The sequence below is a fragment of the Eulemur rufifrons genome, chromosome 9 (genome assembly GCF_041146395.1).
Source record: "Eulemur rufifrons isolate Redbay chromosome 9, OSU_ERuf_1, whole genome shotgun sequence".
Lineage (NCBI taxonomy): Eukaryota > Metazoa > Chordata > Mammalia > Primates > Lemuridae > Eulemur > Eulemur rufifrons.
Window position 1 is genome coordinate 13,173,875 of NC_090991.1, and position 18,077 is coordinate 13,191,951.

At 44.9% G+C, this 18,077-nt stretch overlaps 1 protein-coding gene across 4 annotated transcripts in view; it reads left to right on the forward strand.

Annotated features, from left to right (window-relative positions):
- ANKFY1 (ankyrin repeat and FYVE domain containing 1) overlaps positions 1-18,077 on the forward strand; it is an 89,541-nt gene that overhangs the window by 62,403 nt on the left and 9,061 nt on the right. For 2 of the 4 annotated variants that reach the window (XM_069482115.1, XM_069482118.1), the window contains 12 exons: positions 1,399-1,496; positions 4,986-5,214; positions 6,479-6,577; positions 6,844-6,997; positions 7,730-7,901; positions 8,452-8,570; positions 9,261-9,417; positions 10,162-10,362; positions 11,881-12,057; positions 15,405-15,552; positions 16,020-16,110; positions 16,728-16,852. In XM_069482115.1, the coding sequence (XP_069338216.1) occupies positions 1,399-1,496; positions 4,986-5,214; positions 6,479-6,577; positions 6,844-6,997; positions 7,730-7,901; positions 8,452-8,570; positions 9,261-9,417; positions 10,162-10,362; positions 11,881-12,057; positions 15,405-15,552; positions 16,020-16,110; positions 16,728-16,852 (1,770 nt within the window). The remainder of the gene's footprint in view (positions 1-1,398; positions 1,497-4,985; positions 5,215-6,478; positions 6,578-6,843; positions 6,998-7,729; positions 7,902-8,451; positions 8,571-9,260; positions 9,418-10,161; positions 10,363-11,880; positions 12,058-15,404; positions 15,553-16,019; positions 16,111-16,727; positions 16,853-18,077) is intronic. The other 2 variants (XM_069482117.1, XM_069482114.1) reach the window with 1 other exon arrangement.

Below are 18,077 nucleotides of genomic sequence, written 5' to 3' on the forward strand. Positions count from 1 at the left end.
TTAGATTCTTACAGAACTAGTTTTTATAAAAGTCTGACATGTACTTGAAAAGAACGTGCATTCTTTAATTGTAGGATGCAGTGTTAGTTTCTCTGTGCATTAAATCAGTCTTGTTTATTTTGCTGTTTAAATTTTACACATCCTTATTAACTTTTGACCTGCTTGATTTGTCAATTTCTGAGGGGTATATTAAAAATTTTCACCGATTATGGATTTGTCCATTTTTCTTGTTAGTTCTGTTAGTTTACATTATATATTTTCAGTTTTAATTGTTAAATACATACAGGCTCAGGATTGTTATTTTTTCCTGTTGTTCTTTTTCATTTTACATCTAATAATCTTAGCCCACTGGTTTTTAACAATTTAGTGATGTTTTAGCAGTCACTGTTTATCTTTGTTCTTGGGAGCTATGTAATGTAAGTCCTGTGTATGCTGGCATGACTGAAGAAGTGAAAATGAGACTCTTATTGGGAGTCTCTCGATTAGAATGGCCATCAACTAGGGGTGGAATCACTTTCTCTGAGGGAAAAGGAAAAAATGGTATGAAAGCAAAGTAGTGCTTTATCCCATTTCTTCACCTTGTTTTTGGTCCTGTTATTTTATTTGGATTTTCAAAAAGCATAGCTGTGGAACATGAGATTTTATGTTCATTTTTGGAAATGGATTCTAAAAGTCTGAGAAATACTATTCTAGGGCTAAAACCATTTTGAGAGAAAAAGAAGAAAAAAATTTTTTTCTTTCCAAAGTTTTATTTAGAAAAGAGTGACAATGCTAAGCAAAATATTTCTAAGCCAAGAACAAACATATTTAGGGCGCTAGGAATAAAACTGAAGTATTTAAGGGGTATTTTCTGGTAGAACTTAAGCTTACGATGTCTTAGAAATGGTCATCTAGCTCAGTGGTTCTCAGCCAGGGACAATTCTCCTCCAACCCCTGGGGCATTTGGGAATATCTATAGACATTTTTGATTGTCACAACAAGTTCAGGGTCCTACTGGCATCTGGTGGATAGAAGCCAGGATACTGCTAAACATTGTACAGTGTGCAGGACAGACCCCCACGACAAAGAATCATCCTGTCCTAAATGTCAGTGGCACCACTGTTGAGAAACCCTTCTCTGACCCAGCCCCAGGAAAGAGACATAACTTACCTCCTGTCCTGTGCAGTGGCTAGTGGGAAACCCAGGAAGAGTGGATATTCCGGCCCAGGGTCTTCTCTCGTCTCTGTGTCCCCATACAGAGAGTACACGTGTGGATATAAATGATACCTAAAAAATATCTAATCTGTGGTGTGGGCTCGCCAGTGGTAAGGTGGTGGGGAAGGGCAGGGTGTTGTGCCCTGTGGAACTTGACCTCATTTTTATGCAAACAGAAGAATGAATATGCCCATTTTCTTCTAGGAAATTGTTTACTACAGCGGGCAGCTGGAGCAGGAAATGAGGCAGCAGCTCTTTTCCTGGCAACCAATGGTGCCCACGTCAACCACAGAAACAAGTGGGTAAGTGTGACAGGGCAGCCAGGGGGAAATGGTTTTGGTCTGTGGGAAAAATGGCAGTGGCAGATGTGCAGGAACAAATGGAATAGACTCTTCCTTTCAACTTTTGTCAAAATAATACATGTACATGATTTAAAAACTAGAGTGAAACATATTCTTTTATGTATGCTTAAATATTGGTTGACTGATTCATTCAGCAACCATTTCCTAAGCATTTGTTGTATATAAAGCTCTGGACTCAGTACTATGGACTTTATAGTCTAATAGAGATTAGCAAACGTGCACATGTACACAAACCTATCATAGTAGCATCTTGATTCTTTATAACACTTCACATTTGCTGAGGTTAGCCGACATGAATGCTCGTTTATGAGTGTATATTGCAAGCTTACAAGGTAGAATGCACAGTGTTCTGGTTAAAAGCGTGGCCTTTGGGGTTGGATGTTGTTACTGGTTTACCAGCTTTCCCATTTCCTCCCTGTGTGGTCTCAGGCACATTACTTAATGGTTCTGAGCTTCAGGGTCCTCTTCTGTAAAATGGGGTTAATACTGATTTCATGAGGTGTGGTTAAGATGAAATGATTTATGTAAGTGTTTATTAGCATAATATCTGGGACATTAGATACTAAATGATAGTTATTTTTACTTTATTATTTTTAAACGAGGATGTGCTTATCTTTAAGATCACATTTATTTTACAACTACTTTGTGCTAGGAGCTTTAAGGACATTATTGTCCCTTTTAATTCTCACAATGGACCTGAAAGCAGCATGTAGTACTAGGATTGAAAAGACCGTCTCCACATCTATAAATTCCTCATTTCAGGGTAAAGGACCTTGAGGTTCAGAGAGGTTAAGTGGCTTATAAATACTGAAGCCAGTATTAAGACGCAGGTACTAGGATGTATAGTTGCACACTCTTTCAACAGCCCTAGGCAGGGAATCTGGTATCTGAGACATACTAATGTATCTTGGAAGCACAGGGGAGAGGGCAGTGCCATCCTTTCCACCGTTAAATCTGTTACTCTGTCTGCACACGGCCTGCTCTCCAGCTAGGATGATGGAATGTCCCTGTACTCACTAGAGGCTAGTTTCTTTTTTTGGGCTCTGCTTCTCATCCCCTCTGACCTTCTCAGTGACTTTCCTTCTACACTCATGTGTCTCTGTCTTTTTCTTTCTCCTGCATCATTAGTTTTGCCTACTGTTCATTTCTAAGAGCATAGAAACATGCTCTGTTATCCCCTAACTTTAAAAAATCCTCCCTTGATCACACGCTGTCTACCAGCTGTGTTTCTTCTCTGATACCCTTCATAGTAAAACTGGGTAAAACCTAAGATGTAGAATGTTGACTTGGAAGCAGGTGAGAGCCGCACTGGAGAAGGGCCTGGAATGCTGGTTTAGGTGTTTGGGCTTTATCCTATGGTAAGAGAAGATCCATAGAGGGGTTTGGGGCAGAAGAAGAAAGTGATCCAGAGTTGAGAAAGCTGCCTGGGATGGCTGGCATGGTAGGTGTGCCATTGAGTCTGGCTGAATCCGGGTCAGCATCATCTAGATAAGCAACAACCTGTCCTGACCTCTCACATTAGATTTGGATCCTTAAGGGACAGGTTTCAGAGGAACTGCAAAGTTACAGTCAACAGGACATGTATGCTTATGGAGCCCAGAAGCGAGGGCAAGGAAAGTATTAAAACTGTTGTCATGTACCCAGGAAAAGAAAGAGGGAACTAACCAGGAGAATGAACTGGTATGGAGGGAGTAAATTCCATTGCAATTGTTGAATTTCTTTCTAAACATTAAGGCAAGGATGTGTAGCAGGCAGTGGGAAAATTGGATGCAAAAACAGGGCTGGAGATGTGGGTTTGAGAGTCTCTTGCTTGTGGATAATGGTAGGAGCCATGGAAGTAGATAAGCACACCCAGTGAGAACGTGTAGGAAGAAGGGCTGGAGCAGTCCATAGCCCCGAGGAGGAGGATGGACTCTGGAGGGCTCTCGCCACAATTATAATCCCGCACTAGGGGGAAGGTGTGGAGTGGTAGGCTGCATCTGTAGGTCAAGGAGGAATAGCACTCAATCCTTTCCTGCTACTGTGGCAGGTCCCACACGTAATGTCTCAAGCTGGAAAATCAAGAGGTGACAGTAACAACATAGTAAAAATATGGAGATTTACACAAACCCAGCTGAAAGAGTTAAAGTAGTTCCCTCTGGGAGAGGAGAATTTTTTGAGGGAAAGGATGAGATTGAATCTTGGTGTTTTTTTGGCCGGGCGCGGTGGCTCACGCCTGTAATCCTAGCTCTCTGGGAGGCCGAGGTGGGCGGATCGTTTGAGCTCAGGAGTTCGAGACCAGCCTGAGCAAGAGCGAGACCCCATCTCTACTAAAAATAGAAAGAAATTATATGGACAGCTAAAAATATATACAGAAAAAATTAGCCGGGCATGGTGGTGCATGCCTGTAGTCCCAGCTATTCGGGAGGCTGAGACAGGAGGATCGCTTGAGCTCAGGAGTTTGAGGTTGCTGTGAGCTAGGCTGACGCCACGGCACTCACTCTAGCCTGGGCAACAGAGTGAGACTCTGTCTCAAAAAAAAAAAAAAAAAGAATCTTGGTGTTTTTCACAAGCCTTGTAGAGTTATTGACTCTTTAAATGATGATGATGTATAACTTTGATAAGAGCAGGGTACAGAGCACTGTTCCATTTGTTTCCATTTGTTTGTGTGAAGAAAATCCAGTGCGTGTATGCACACAAATACACATCTACACGTGAATACATGCATATGTATGTGTTTTCCTATGAATGTTCTGTCTCTGGAGAGACATGTGAAACTGGTAATAATGGTTCCTTTAGGAGAGGGTAATTGGGTGTTTGGGGCCAGGTATGAGAGGAGACTTTTTTTCACTGTATATTTTTGTACCTTTTGAATATTGAATCAAATACCTATAATACCAATTTAAAATGTTTTTAATTTTTAAAAGTGAAGTAAGAAGGTCTTGATCAAGATTTCAAGGTAAGATTGACAGGAGCAGGTCAAAGAAGCAAGGTATGCAAGTGGGGAGTTAAAGAGAAGTGAGGGTCCCACTGTTAATACCGCTTATCTCAGGGGCTGTGACTATTAGGCCCTCCCATTTTCTACAGTGTTTATTTTGGTGACACTTATAAGCTGTTGTCATTGTTTTGTCATTATAAGCGTGTATTGTTTTTATAATTAAAAAATAATTATAAAAACAAAGTGAAGGGTGGTTAAGGAGGTCATAGGAGGTGAAGAAGTTGGGAAACCAGGGTTTTTGGAAGGTGCTTGGGGAAAACATTGAAAAAACTAAGGGTGATGGCTCAGGAGAAAGAGGACAAAGGTCACAGAGTCAGCTGGTGACAGGATGAGCCAAGGGCTGTGACTGGCTCTGGGGACCCGAGTTTCAGCACTTCTGCAGTCATTCTTCCTTTGTGAAGGGAACTCTTACCCTGTAGGTGCTCAGATTTGGGCCATTTATTTCCATGCAGGGAGAAACCCCATTGCACACAGCTTGTCGGCATGGCCTGGCCAACCTCACCGCAGAGCTTCTGCAGCAAGGCGCCAACCCGAATCTGCAGACGGAAGAAGCTCTGCCTTTGCCGAAGGAGCCTGCGTCCCCACCTAGCTCAGCGGACAGTGTCTGGCTGCAGACACCACTGCACATGGCAATTGCCTATAATCACCCAGATGTGGTGTCTGTCATTCTGGAGCAGAAAGGTAGGTAGTTAGGAATACTGCCCATCAATTTGACTTGTGGACAGTAGTTTTGGGTAGTTAATTACAGAGTTGATGTTTCTTCTATTCTTTGCATAGCCAATTTCTTACCAAAAAAAAAATCCTTTCAGGTCAAACTAGATAAGCAATATAGTCTGGCTCTTGACTGTGTGTGTTTCCTTGTGTATGTTTTCAGGATGGGGCCGCCCATTTCACCTGTTAGGTTAAGGTGTTAGAGCCTTTGATTCTGCTGTCTCTTATTCTGGGGTGTATTTCCAGGACATTTCAGTGTAGGTCAAGCAGAGCTTTGCCTTGGCGAGAGCACTGTCTTTGAGAACTCTGCTGTGGCAGGTCCTCCGCGAGCTAGCTGGTCAGTCCTTCATCTCTCTCTGAGCCTCTCTGGCAGGTGACCTATGACAGAGGGGCCAGGGGAAGTCCCTGCAGTGAAGAAGGCCCATTTCCCGTAGAAAGTCCTTCTCAGGTTTACTCTTTCCTATCATGAAATTTGTTTTACTCTGGTCTCAATCCTTATAAGGCCAGCATTTAAAAAAATGTTTTTTTAACATATTTTATTTTATTTTTTTAGAGACAGGGTCTTGCTCTGTCACCCAGGCTGGAGTGCAGTAGCCCAATTCTAGTTCACCATGACCTTGAACTCCTGGGCTCAAGCAATCCTCCTGCCTTGGCCTCCCAAGTAGCTAGAACTACAGGCACGTACCACCATGCCTGGCTAATTTTTTTTTATTTTTTGTGGAGATTAGGTCTTCGTGTGTTGCCCAGGCTGGTCTTGAACTCTTGGCCTCAGCATTTTTCCTCCCTCAGCCTTCCAAAGTTCTAGGATTACAGGCATAAGCCACTGCACCTAGCAAGGCCAGCATTTTTTAGCATTGTGCTTCTGGAGGGAAGTGGGGTTTTAGGTAGACTGTGCCTAGAAGTTTTAAGACTGTAGGAATTGTGTATTAGGAAAACATTGTCAGGGCGTTGTTTTAACCCTCTTTTTAGTAATCAAGTAATTAATGCGTATTTCCATAGTACAGTCTCATTTTCCTTATGTGAAGAGTCATTGTTTTAAGCTTTAAAAAGATTCATTTTACCCATAAGCTTTGCTCTAAAATATATTTCTGGGCTTCCACTCCCCACAAAAAGATTTATCTGTTCTCGTGTAGCCAGTCAGTTTGAAACTGAGTTTTTATTCTCTTGAGTGCTTTAAATGTGATCCACGGGATAGTGAAATCAAGTGTTCTTTTCCTTTTTAAAAAAAAATTAGCCAATGCTCTTCATGCCACCAACAACTTGCAAATTATTCCGGACTTCAGCCTCAAAGATTCCCGAGACCAGACTGTGTTGGGCCTGGCACTGTGGACTGGTAAGGCTAGTTGACATGTGCAGACAAACAGATGTCAGAAAGGAAAGTGGGTGGGGGCTGGGGGGAGGGAGAAAAGTGGGGCTAATCATTTGGTTGTAAAATAAGCTTTCTGTTTGTGTTAAGCCTGTAATATTCAGTGGAAAACTGCTGGCTTTGAGAAGTTGAGGGTATGTTTGAGAAGAAGAGGGTATGTTTATTGTAGTAAGATATTGAGGAAGTGGGAAAAGCTGAGCACGCATTAAAATCAGGGCTTGTCTGTTTTGCAGGCATGCACACAATCGCAGCCCAACTGCTGGGCTCCGGGGCTTCCATCAATGATACCATGTCAGACGGGCAGACCTTGCTGCACATGGCCATACAGCGGCAGGATAGCAAGAGTGCGCTCTTTCTTCTGGAGCATCAGGCCGATATAAATGTCAGGTAGGATGAAACGGCACTCTCCACTGTAACACCAGGTCACACTTAGATATTTCAAAAGCACAGCTTTGCTTTTAGAAAAAAAAGTTTTTTTAATTAAATAAAGGAAGGGAAACAATGGCTCTAAGAAAGTACAAACGCAGTGTTTTAACTGAATGCAATTAGGCGACTCGTGATGGAGAAGGGGAACTGTGCTTTGCTCTTGTTTGAACCGTTCAGGACCAGCGCACAATATTGCACAAAGCTCATTATAAAGGACAATCCAAAATCAATTTTTAACTAGGAATTTCTGCTATAATGAAGACCATGCCAACAAATGAGCTACCAACAAAGCTTCGGGGGGGAAAAGACACAGAGTCAAATTTTTATTATGATTGTATTTTCAAAAGAACTTAACCTTTGTCTCCAAGTGACCGATTGGGGGAAAGAAGTGTTTTGTCAAGCGGGTAGTTGGGGAAGCATTTAATTAAGATGCTTTTAAAAGCAACTGTATTCCTATAAAAGTTCAACACGTTGGAATGTTGGTCAGTTACTGTCCAAGTACAAAAGGGTGACATAGCTATATTTTCTAAAAAGGCAGAGGGACAGACAGTATTGACAGATTTATTTCCCTGAGAAAACACTAGTGAATGTGAATGAAGGAATACAGTTGGTTCTGGGCTCTGGAAGGTCCAGGGGGCACGTTTCATCCTTTAGCTCCAGTTACAAACGTTGGTTCTGGCGTGTGTGTCCTAGCAGGACTCAGGACGGGGAGACAGCCCTTCAGCTGGCCATCAGAAATCAGCTTCCACTGGTGGTTGACGCCATATGCACCCGAGGAGCCGACATGTCCGTGCCAGATGAGAAGGGAAACCCCCCACTGTGGCTGGCATTGGCAAACAATTTGGAGGACATCGCATCCACTCTGGTGAGACAATCACGACTTTCGCCTCTGTTTATAGGTGGGGATATTTTGTGTCAGAGATGGATTTGGTGGCTACATAGCAATCACAGGAACAAGAGATCTGACAAGTAATAAATTGGGTCAAGGACAAGCAGTTGAAAGTCATGTTAAGGAAACTTGCAGTTCAGCATGATCTTGGCCAGCACTTTTGTTTTTAGGCTGACTTTACCAAGAAAACTACCAAGAAGCAAGAGAGTGGAGGCATTTCCTGAGGAGACTTCTCCTGGGGTGGGTTAATTTGATAATGGGCTGCCCTCACCATCACCATAGTGATAAATTCCAAAATTTCAGATTTATCTACAACAGACCCCAAAAGTGTAGGTAAATCTGGAAATTCTCATTTAGGTCTCTGAAGGCCTGCAATGTGACATTAAGGCATTTTGCACCTTGAGGTGCAGTTGTTATTGAGCTTGCCTGTTAATGGATCTAATGATATACATAGAGCTCAGACTTGGTAACAAAAATGTCTGCCTTTGTTCAACAGTGTTGGAGAATAACCTGTGTTTTTCTGCAGGTCAGACACGGTTGCGATGCCACATGCTGGGGCCCAGGACCTAGTGGATGCCTTCAGACACTCCTGCACAGAGCCATTGATGAAAACAATGAGGCTACTGCCTGCTTCCTTATTCGCAGGTCTGAGAAGCCTCAGTATCTCTTGAAATCTTATTCAGCTTATTGCAAACTGGCTTTTTTCTTATTTTAATCCACCTACACTCTTGACATGCCTGTCACTGGCTTGACTTTCATAATTAAAACTATCAGAGGGTCACTGTTCTTGTCATTTCAAGTCAGACAAGGGCCAGGCTCACTTGTGTGGGGAGGAGCTTACATGCCTGGATCAAGGAATCTAAAAGCTGAGCCAGCATCCTGCGTTGGGAGCTGTATGGGCTCCTGTAATCATGTCAGACCAGTTCACACCATGAAGCCAGAGGGCTGCGGTGGAGGAGACCAGATGTCCCCTTCAGGGCCCCACGAAGATGCGTGGGCCATTACAGGCTCCACAGCCTTCTCCGTGTGTGGAATATGTGGAGCCAGGGCTGTTCAGGAAACCTTTAGAGCAGTGATTCTCAAACTTTAAATGTGTGCACATCCCCTGGGGAGCTTTGAAAAATTCTGATGCCCAGGTTGCCCCCAAGACCAATTGCAGAAGAGTCTATAGGAGTGGGACCCAGACTCAATATTTGAGGCTGAGGACCTAGATAGCAGATCCTGGCAGCAGCAGCTTTTTTGTTGGATTGGATGAAGCTGCTGCTATAGATTTATCAGCATGCTTATAGGCCAGGTGGAAGCATGGCCTTCCTTCTATTTCCCCGTTCCTTTCAGTGGCTGTGATGTGAATAGTCCCAGACAACCAGGTGCTAATGGAGAAGGAGAGGAAGAGGCTAGAGACGGGCAGACCCCTTTGCATTTGGCGGCCTCTTGGGGGCTGGAAGAGACAGTACAGTGTCTTCTGGAGTTTGGTGCCAATGTAAACGCACAGGTACGTGGTTTCTCTTTTCCAGGGAAATAGGTGGTCGCCCCAGAATTATGGAAATCTCTTCTTATGTCAAGGGACCTTGGAGATTCCCTGGTCCCAGTTCTCTGCTTTACCATGAATAGGGCTGTGCTAGGCCAGATAAAGTGATTTTCTCTGAGTCATACAGCCTGCCTTGTAATTTTAATGATTTCAGGTTAAGACTTTTCTTTTGTGTGCCTTTGTCTTTACTACAGCATGAGGAAGATTTGTTTTATCTATTTTTCTTTGCTCCTATTCCCCCTTAGTTATAGATGCCCATTGAGAGTTTGGTTTAGTCCCAAACTGAGTACTGTATTTAGGAAAATGTTCCAGTAGCTCAACTGAACACCCCTGAGTTACGTTCCTTCATGCTTTTCAATGTTCTAGCCCATGAAGGCTCACATACCGTGCCCTACAAGATAAGGAGTGGCATAACTTACAGCTGTGGTTGACTGCAGATGTTCTAAAACAAGCATTTGACTGCAGGTGTTCAAAACAAATGTGTTTATTGTGGACCCACTGTCACCACGGGGTCACTGGAGAGTAGTGTAACGGGGAGTGGCTTTCAGCCATGTCTATGTTTGGCCTGTTTAAAAGCTGAGTCAAACACAGGGTGGTAGTACTGATTCTCATAACCAAAATTTGATTTAAAAGTTATCCCCCTTCATATTTTTCTTACGTTTTATTATCTTTCAATTGGACATTGAAATCTGTGCCTTGTCCCCATAGGATGCAGAAGGAAGAACACCCATCCACGTGGCCATCAGCAACCAGCATGGTGTCATCATTCAGTTGTTGATTTCTCACCCTGATATCCACTTGAATGTACGAGACAGACAAGGGCTGACCCCGTTCGCCTGTGCCATGACTTACAAGAACAACAAGGCAGCCGAGGCCATCCTAAAACGAGAGTCCGGGGCTGCCGAACAGGTGGGCGACCCCCACCCAGTGTTCTCCACGTTGCCCTGTGCACAGTAGAGCCTATTACATGGAGACTTAACATCTTCTATATAGAGACATTTGTTTGAAATTATACTCCTTTTCTTAAAATTTGGCTATTCAGATGCCATGCCAGTGCAGGGTTAGCTTTGGCTGCTCTGCTATGTGTCAGCCCTGGTGGTGCCATGCTTATGGGAGTGGAGGTAACTGGGCTGTACAGTGGGAACTGGGCTCACTCTCTGCTTTTGCTTGGTGAATTGCCCTAGTAATGAATGTCTTTAAAAGATTTTAAATGAACTTGAGGAGCTTCTGTTGTGATGTTGGGGCAACTTTCTGAATATTTGAGAGGAGTTAAGTTGTTATTCAGCTTAGCAGGCTTGGTTGTCCTGTTCTTTGTGGTTCTTTACCAGCTGCTAAATCTGCATGGTGAATTGTTGATTGGCAACTGGGTGGGAAACAACAGTAACAAGTGATCCGAGGTGGGAGCAGGGATGGGTAGTCAAGTCAGTCTTGGTGAAACTTGACTCTCCAGCCAGCACTTACAATACTGCTAAGATTTATAAATAGACCTTTATTAAGGTGAAATGGAAAGTTGAGACCTGAGTGAAATGAAATCCTAGCATGATTGAAGATTACTGCTTGGTATTTCAGGCTTCTGCACATAAACTATCTTCAGCATTTTTGTAAGTGTGACTAGATTGTATAGGTTTTAACCTCACACATGTTCAGTTAGTGCAAAATGTTCATGAATGGAGATTGTCATCTCACATTTCCTCTCTAGCTAGTATGAAACTCTTCTGTTGATCAAAGCTCTTTGCAGATACTTTGCTTGTTACACTGGCACATACTGTGGACACGTGTGAGGTAATGTGTGTAGCATTGGCGTCTCCCTTACTTGCACCCAAGCACTCACGCTAATGGCAGCTCTTACAACTACAGTATTTTGCACAGTTTGATTGCAGTGAGCTCTGTCTGCTTTACGTTAGTAAAGAAAAGTCAGTGACTTGCCATTGGCTGCCCGCCCCCTTGTGTATTATCTTGTAGCTTAGTAAAAGAGGAAACTGCACATTTCTGAAACCTTTGTTTGATTGCTTGTTTTAGCCAAAGCAAAGAGATTCCCAAGGCTAATCTCCACCTTGCCTCTCCCTGAGCATCCCAGTATTTTGGTACCTTCCTTTCCCTGCCCTGCAAGTTGTCTCTCTTGGCTTTTCTGCATCCAGTTCCCACTACAGGAGGATGCCAGGGCAGCTTGGATCAGTGTAGGGGTTGCCTTCCCCTGACCACGTGGATGTGACCGTGCATATATGGTCATGGGCACAATCGCAGAGTGGGTCTGTTGCGTGGACAGGTGGGGGGCAGCATTTACTGTTGGTTCTTCGGAAGGAGTTTCCTGGAACCACAGGAAGGTCTACGTCATGACTTCTCCAGTGGTCAGTGCAGCCTGCAGATGCTCAGGGGACACTCTTAAAAGGGTGCCCACTCATATTTTGGTCCCACTTGTTGCTGTAGGTGGATAACAAGGGTCGGAATTTTCTTCACGTGGCAGTTCAGAACTCCGACATTGAAAGTGTCCTGTTCCTGATCAGCGTCCAGGCTAATGTGAACTCCAGAGTCCAGGATGCTTCCAAGTTGACCCCTTTGCACCTCGCTGTCCAAGCGGGCTCAGAGATGATTGTCCGCAATTTGGTAAGTGACCCAGAAACATTATTGCATGTAACATGTGGACACAGCATGTTGTAGAGTATGTGCAGAATCTCTCATCACTAGTGTTTGGCCAGGTATTGTGAAAGGCAGTGTGAATCTGGGGAGCTAGGCCAGTACGCTCAGGAAGACAGGCGAGTCAAGGAGCTGCGTGTCTATGTGCCCAGTAGGCTGTGTGGGCTGCAGGGTCAGGCAGGTGCCAGAGTGGGGCCCTGAAGGAAGGCAGGATTTGGGTTGCAGAGGCAGGGTGGGAGCACAGAGGGAGTGGAGCTCCACGTATGATGCCTCCCTGCTCTCTGTCAGGCATTCAACTGGGACTTTTTTTTATTATTAAAAAAAAAGGGCGGCCGAGAGCATCCTTCAGGAACGCCCCAGGGTGTGCCCATTGGCAGGCTGCCCCTCCCTTCGGACCTGTGCAGGGCGCTGATGGTGGTGACAATTGGGACTTTCAAATGAACTATCTGTTAATTCTCAAAACCACAGAGGGTGTATGAAATTTACATGTTATAAAGGGAGAGATTTAGGCTCAGAAGGGCTTTTTTCTTCCCCCAAGCCTATCAGGTGGTAGTGTGGGATTTCAGTCTTTTCTGTTTGGCTCCAAATCCTGCTTTTTCCAGTACAACATAATGCCACCCAGGGAGGGGAAGGTCTGAGAAAAGATGTGGGGACTGATAAGTGCATGTGGCATGTTTTATGTCGGAAAGTTTGGTTGAAATCTGAGTAGAGAGTTGTAGATGTGGTTGGAGAGGCAGGCAGAGACCAGATAGTGGGGCGTCAAATTTCAAACCAAGAACTGTGGGCAGCCTTTATCTTTTAGGCAATGGAGAAACCACTGCATGTGCTTGAGCTGAGAGAACATGGCCAAGAGCTGAGACAGGGCTCCTTATCACCTGGCCTGCTCCTCCAAGCTGGCCTGCTCCTCCAAGCTGGCTGTCACTGGTGCCTTCCGTCAGCCCTGGGCGCACACTGCAGACCTGGCCACCAGGGTGCTCGACCAGTCCCTGGTGCCCTGGTGATTTTGTTCTTGATAAACACTTTTTTTTAAAAAAGATCTTTTTTACCTTTTTTTGTAGAGACAAGGTCTCAGCTGTGTTGCTCACGCTAGTCTCAAACTCTGGCCTCAAGTGATCCTCCTGCTTCAGCCTCCCAAAGTGTTGGGATTATAGGCACGAGCCACAGTGCCCACCCTGAAAAACACTTTTTAGAAAAACCTTTATGGCTTGGTGTGTGTTTGAGCTGAGAGAGCATTTAAAGAAGATGCCTTCCAGCCTAAGCAAGAGTGAGACCCCATATCTACTAAAAATAGAAAAATTAGCTGGGTGTTGTGGTGTGCACCTGTAGTCCCAGCTACTCGGGAGACTGAGGCAGGAGGATCGCTTGAGCCCAGGAGTCTGAGGTTGTAGTGAGCTACGGTGATGCCACTGCACTCTACCCAGGGTGACATAGTGAGACTCTGTCTTAAAAAAAAAAAAAAGATGCCTTGGGGCTGAGGCATACGGATGTGGGAGCGATCACCAGTGAAGACAGCTAGGGAGGCAGTGGCAATGAGGGATGGCATGGAGAAGGACTGAGGAGGTGGGTCCGATGGTGCCAGGCACAGACTGGTCATGGGACAAGCAGCCAAGGCGGGGAGAAGGGCCTTAGAGTTGCAGAGAATCCAGCCTCATGTTCATCAGTCTTTCTGCTTCCTGAGAGCCTAGGGAGGTTTGAGGTCATTTATCAAGTTCATGCTCCTGCCTTACTAAGGCCTGATCTCACAGGTGATAGAAGTGCCTAGAAACAGCTGGTCTTGCAAACAATGTCCATGTGTTCCTTCCTCTTTGAATTGGTGCAGCATAATGTTAGAATCTGTTCACACTGAAACAGTGCCTTACCCACGTCTCTCCTTCCCCCTAGTTAGCCAGCATGGGGGTTAGCTACGATCCCTAGAACAGCACTAGTGACCATGACTATCCCTCTGTGCTATCTCCTGTCTGGTGTGTCCCATATCCACTCATGACATGTCTTATCTATGAGTAATTTGGCTGGGTGCGCAGAGTTCTGGGGAGGCTGGGACTTGGAAGCTAGGGTCAGAACCAGAGCAGCTCACCAGTGCTTGGATTCCCCCAGAGGCAGCTGCCTGTGCACACAGATGGAGGGACCAGGGGTAGCCTCAAGCCTCAGGAGAGGCAAACCGGCTGTGACTACACTACAGAGTATTTTCTGTTAACAGCAGCTGTCTTTGGAACTATCTGAAAGGGGACAATGAATGAACTTCAAATACTAAATGACTAAACAAGATATTATTTAAAGGTCCTTCCTGCCTTTGATTCTGTATTTCTTTGTGTTTTTTTCTTTTAAAAAATAGTGTAAAAATAGTACGTGCTCATTGTGGAAAAACTTAAAGCACATAAGGATATAAAACAGATAGTATTTCCCTTTCATTCCCAACTCTCCTCTCAGTTTGGTATATATGCTTTTAAACGCCTTCAGAGTGTGTGTGTGTGTTTGTGTGCGTGTGTGTGTATGTGTAACATGGCTCTTTCTCTGTCTCCAAATGGAATCATATTATCTTCTAACTTGCAGGGTTTTTTAAAACTTATCATTGACATCTTTCCATATTAATCCATAAATATTTATCATCTTAAAGGCTACCTGTTCTATTATTTGTATATATCATAATTTTTATACACAAACCCTTTTTGCCATCAGATTTTACTATTACAAGCAGTGGACGTCCTTACATAGTACAGTGAACATCACTACAGTCCTGTGCAGTTTTCAAATGCTAAAATTTTAGAAGGAGAATTTCTGTGTCCCAAGGAATGTCTGTTTAACTTTTTTTTTTCCAAGACAAGGTCTCAATCTGTTGCCTGGGTTAGAGTGCAGTGACATCATCATAGCTCACTGCAACCTTAAACTCCTGGGCTAAAGCGATCCTCCTGCCTTGGCCTCCCAAGTAGCTGGGACTACAGACGCATGCCATGATACCTGGCTGATTTTTGTATTTTTTGTTGAGACAGAGTCTCACCATATTGTGCAGGCTGGTCTCAAATTGCTGACCTCAAGAGGTCCTCCCACCTCAGCTTCCCATAGTGCTAGGATTACAGACACGAGCCACCACACCTGGCCTTGTTTATTTGTTTAACATTTTGATAGATAGTTGCCGGTTTGTCCTTGGCACAGGTTTTGCTGGTTTCTGCTCACCAAGAGTGTGTGTGAGGCCCTCATGCTAGCTTTGTCATTAGGGCAAACTGTCAGTCTCTGTGGATATTGGAAGATAGACAGGTTTGCCCCCATAAGTGGGACCCTGATTGTGGTAGAGAGGCTGCTCATATAACCAACTTCAACAGCTTCTTGCAGGAGCCAAAGTGAATGAATTAACCAAGCATCGCCAGACTGCCCTCCATCTCGCTGCCCAGCAGGACCTGCCCACCATCTGCTCAGTCCTCCTGGAGAATGGAGTGGACTTCGCTGCTGTGGATGAGAATGGAAATAATGGTAATTCCTGGTCATTCCTCTGTGTACAGTGCTGAGTGCCTCGAGCAATCCCCTCATTCTAGGTGGAAGTGCACTGCGTCCTTGGGCCTGTTCCCCCTTGGGGAGCTTGGCTTTTACAGGAGCAGAGCTGTGACAGAAAGTGCTTTAGGCAGGGCGTCCAACCTGCTGCTGATTAGGCCTGGGGTAGCCTCCCCATCTGATTGGTAGTGCTGGAAGCCTAAAGTGGCTTTTTGGGAAATTATTCGATCTCACCTTTGGATAACTACTGAAACAGAAGGCAGAGGCTCATGAGATTGCATTTGTACTCCTTGTTGGGGGGCGGTGAAGACCGGAAAGGGTGGCTTGGTGTGTGGCCAGTCGCCGCTGTGGCTGGGTCCCATTTGCAGAGAGGTTTGCGAGGGTGAGGAGAAGTTGAGATTTTCTGTGCGTGCCCCGGGGCTTGCACAGTAAGAGGATTTACTCCCCAGCTCTTCATCTCGCTGTCATGCATGGTCGGCTCAACAACATCCGGGTTCTCCTGACAGAGTGCACGGTGGACGCGGAAGCTTTTAATCTGAGGTGAGTGTGTGTGGTCCTAAGCAGGGACCAGGGCTCCACGGCACCTGGCCTGCCACTTAGAGCTAGTGGTCACTGGTACCTCCCGTCGTCCCTCAGGTGTACACTGCAGAACTGGCTACCGAGGCACTTGTACAATTTTTTGTCCCCTGGTATTTTTGTTTTTATAAAAACTCCTTTTTAGGTTGGGCATGGTGGCTCACACCTGTAATCCTAGCACATTGGGAGGCCAAGGCAGAAGATTGCTTGAGGCCAGGGGTTTGAGATCAGCCTGAGCAAGAATGAGACCCCGTCTCTCTAAAAAGTAGAAAAATTAGCTGGGCATGGTGGCGCCTGCCTGTAGTCCCAGCTACTCGAGAGGCTGAGGCAGGAGGATCGCTTGAGCCCAGGAGTTTGAGGTTGCTGTGAGCTATGATGACACCACTGCAGTCTAGCCTGGGCAACAGAGTGAGCCCCTGTCTCAAAACAAAAACCCAAAAAACTACTTTTTAGAAAAACTTTTGTGACCTGTTATGTATTATTTAGGTTATGCAGGATTGCAGAGTTTAGAAAATTCCATTTCTTTTGTGTGTGATGGCCGTAGCAGGTACATAGCTAACTTTTCCGATTTGCTTTATCAGAGGTCAGTCACCACTGCATATTTTGGGACAGTATGGCAAAGAGAATGCAGCGGCCATCTTTGATCTCTTCTTAGAGTGCATGCCCGAGTATCCTCTAGATAAACCAGATGCAGAAGGCAACACAGGTATGTAATAAGGCGTTTGTATGTCCTATCTTTCTTACACACCTTGCTTTCTGGAAAAACAAAAGCCCGGGCACGCATGTCATTATCGGAGGGCATTCAGCTCAAGCCATTTTGGCTGGGCTCTCTTGACCATCTGCCACAAATCCCTGTGATGTAATTTGGAGTGTCATTTAGGCATAATCACATCTGAAGTATATCTAGTGCTCTAAAGTCATACCCGTGTCCAAACAGTCTGCCCACTTGTTTTTATTTCCCTTTTATCTGGTCAACTATGGCCCTACCCAAGCTCCTAAATTCCTGCAGAGATATAAAATATAAGCACCTTCAGAAGGAGGAAATGTGCTACAGTATCTGTTGACATGCTTTGAAAAAGTGGCAGATTATATACAGATACATGGGACACCTTCTTATCAAGAGGATTAATAAATAGCCCTCTCTTGTGGTTTGCTGTAGCTACCCACTAACACTGTGTTCATTTGTGTAGCTTTCAGAGCTTTTCGATGTATTTTTGCATTCATTTTCTTGTTGAAGTCTCACAGCAATCCCATAAGGTAAGCAGAGTATATAGATGTAGCCCCATTTTTCAAGTAAGGAAACAAAGACTGAAGAAAAACCAGAACGAAAACCAGATCTCTCATCCCCACCCAGAGCTCTCTGAGCACCTCTGTTGCTGCTGCGTTCCCGTTCATGCGCCCTTATGGCGGGGAGCTTCTGTGGCCTCTGGCAGAAATGCAGTCACCACCGGGGACTCTGAACCTTAGCTTGGGAACATCTATTTTGTCACCGGTTCTTAGCCTTGGGAAGAGGTCTTGGCCTTGATACATGAATGTGTTTTTTAAGCTGGCAGCGATGGGTCTGAGTTTCAGAGGAGTCAGGCCCTGGGGGTGAGCCGCCGGACCTACCGTATACTCACTGGGGGTCACTGCCAGGAGCAGGTGAGCAGGCAGGCACAGAGGGGCTTCATGTCTCGGCTTCTGATTTACAGAGACCTGGGTTCACATGCCTCACTGTGTCCTGTCCTAGCGGTGACTAGGTAAATTTTCTACCCCCTCTACACCTGTTTCCTCATTCAATAATGAAAATAATAACCCTCATCTTATTGGATCATTGTGAGAGTTAAATGAAAGAATTTACATACATTGTCTGGTAATGGTCAGTGAAGAGGAGCTTCTGTTAGCTGTAATTGTTGGTCAGGAAGGCCAGCAGGATGGCCTGCCAGAGCCTG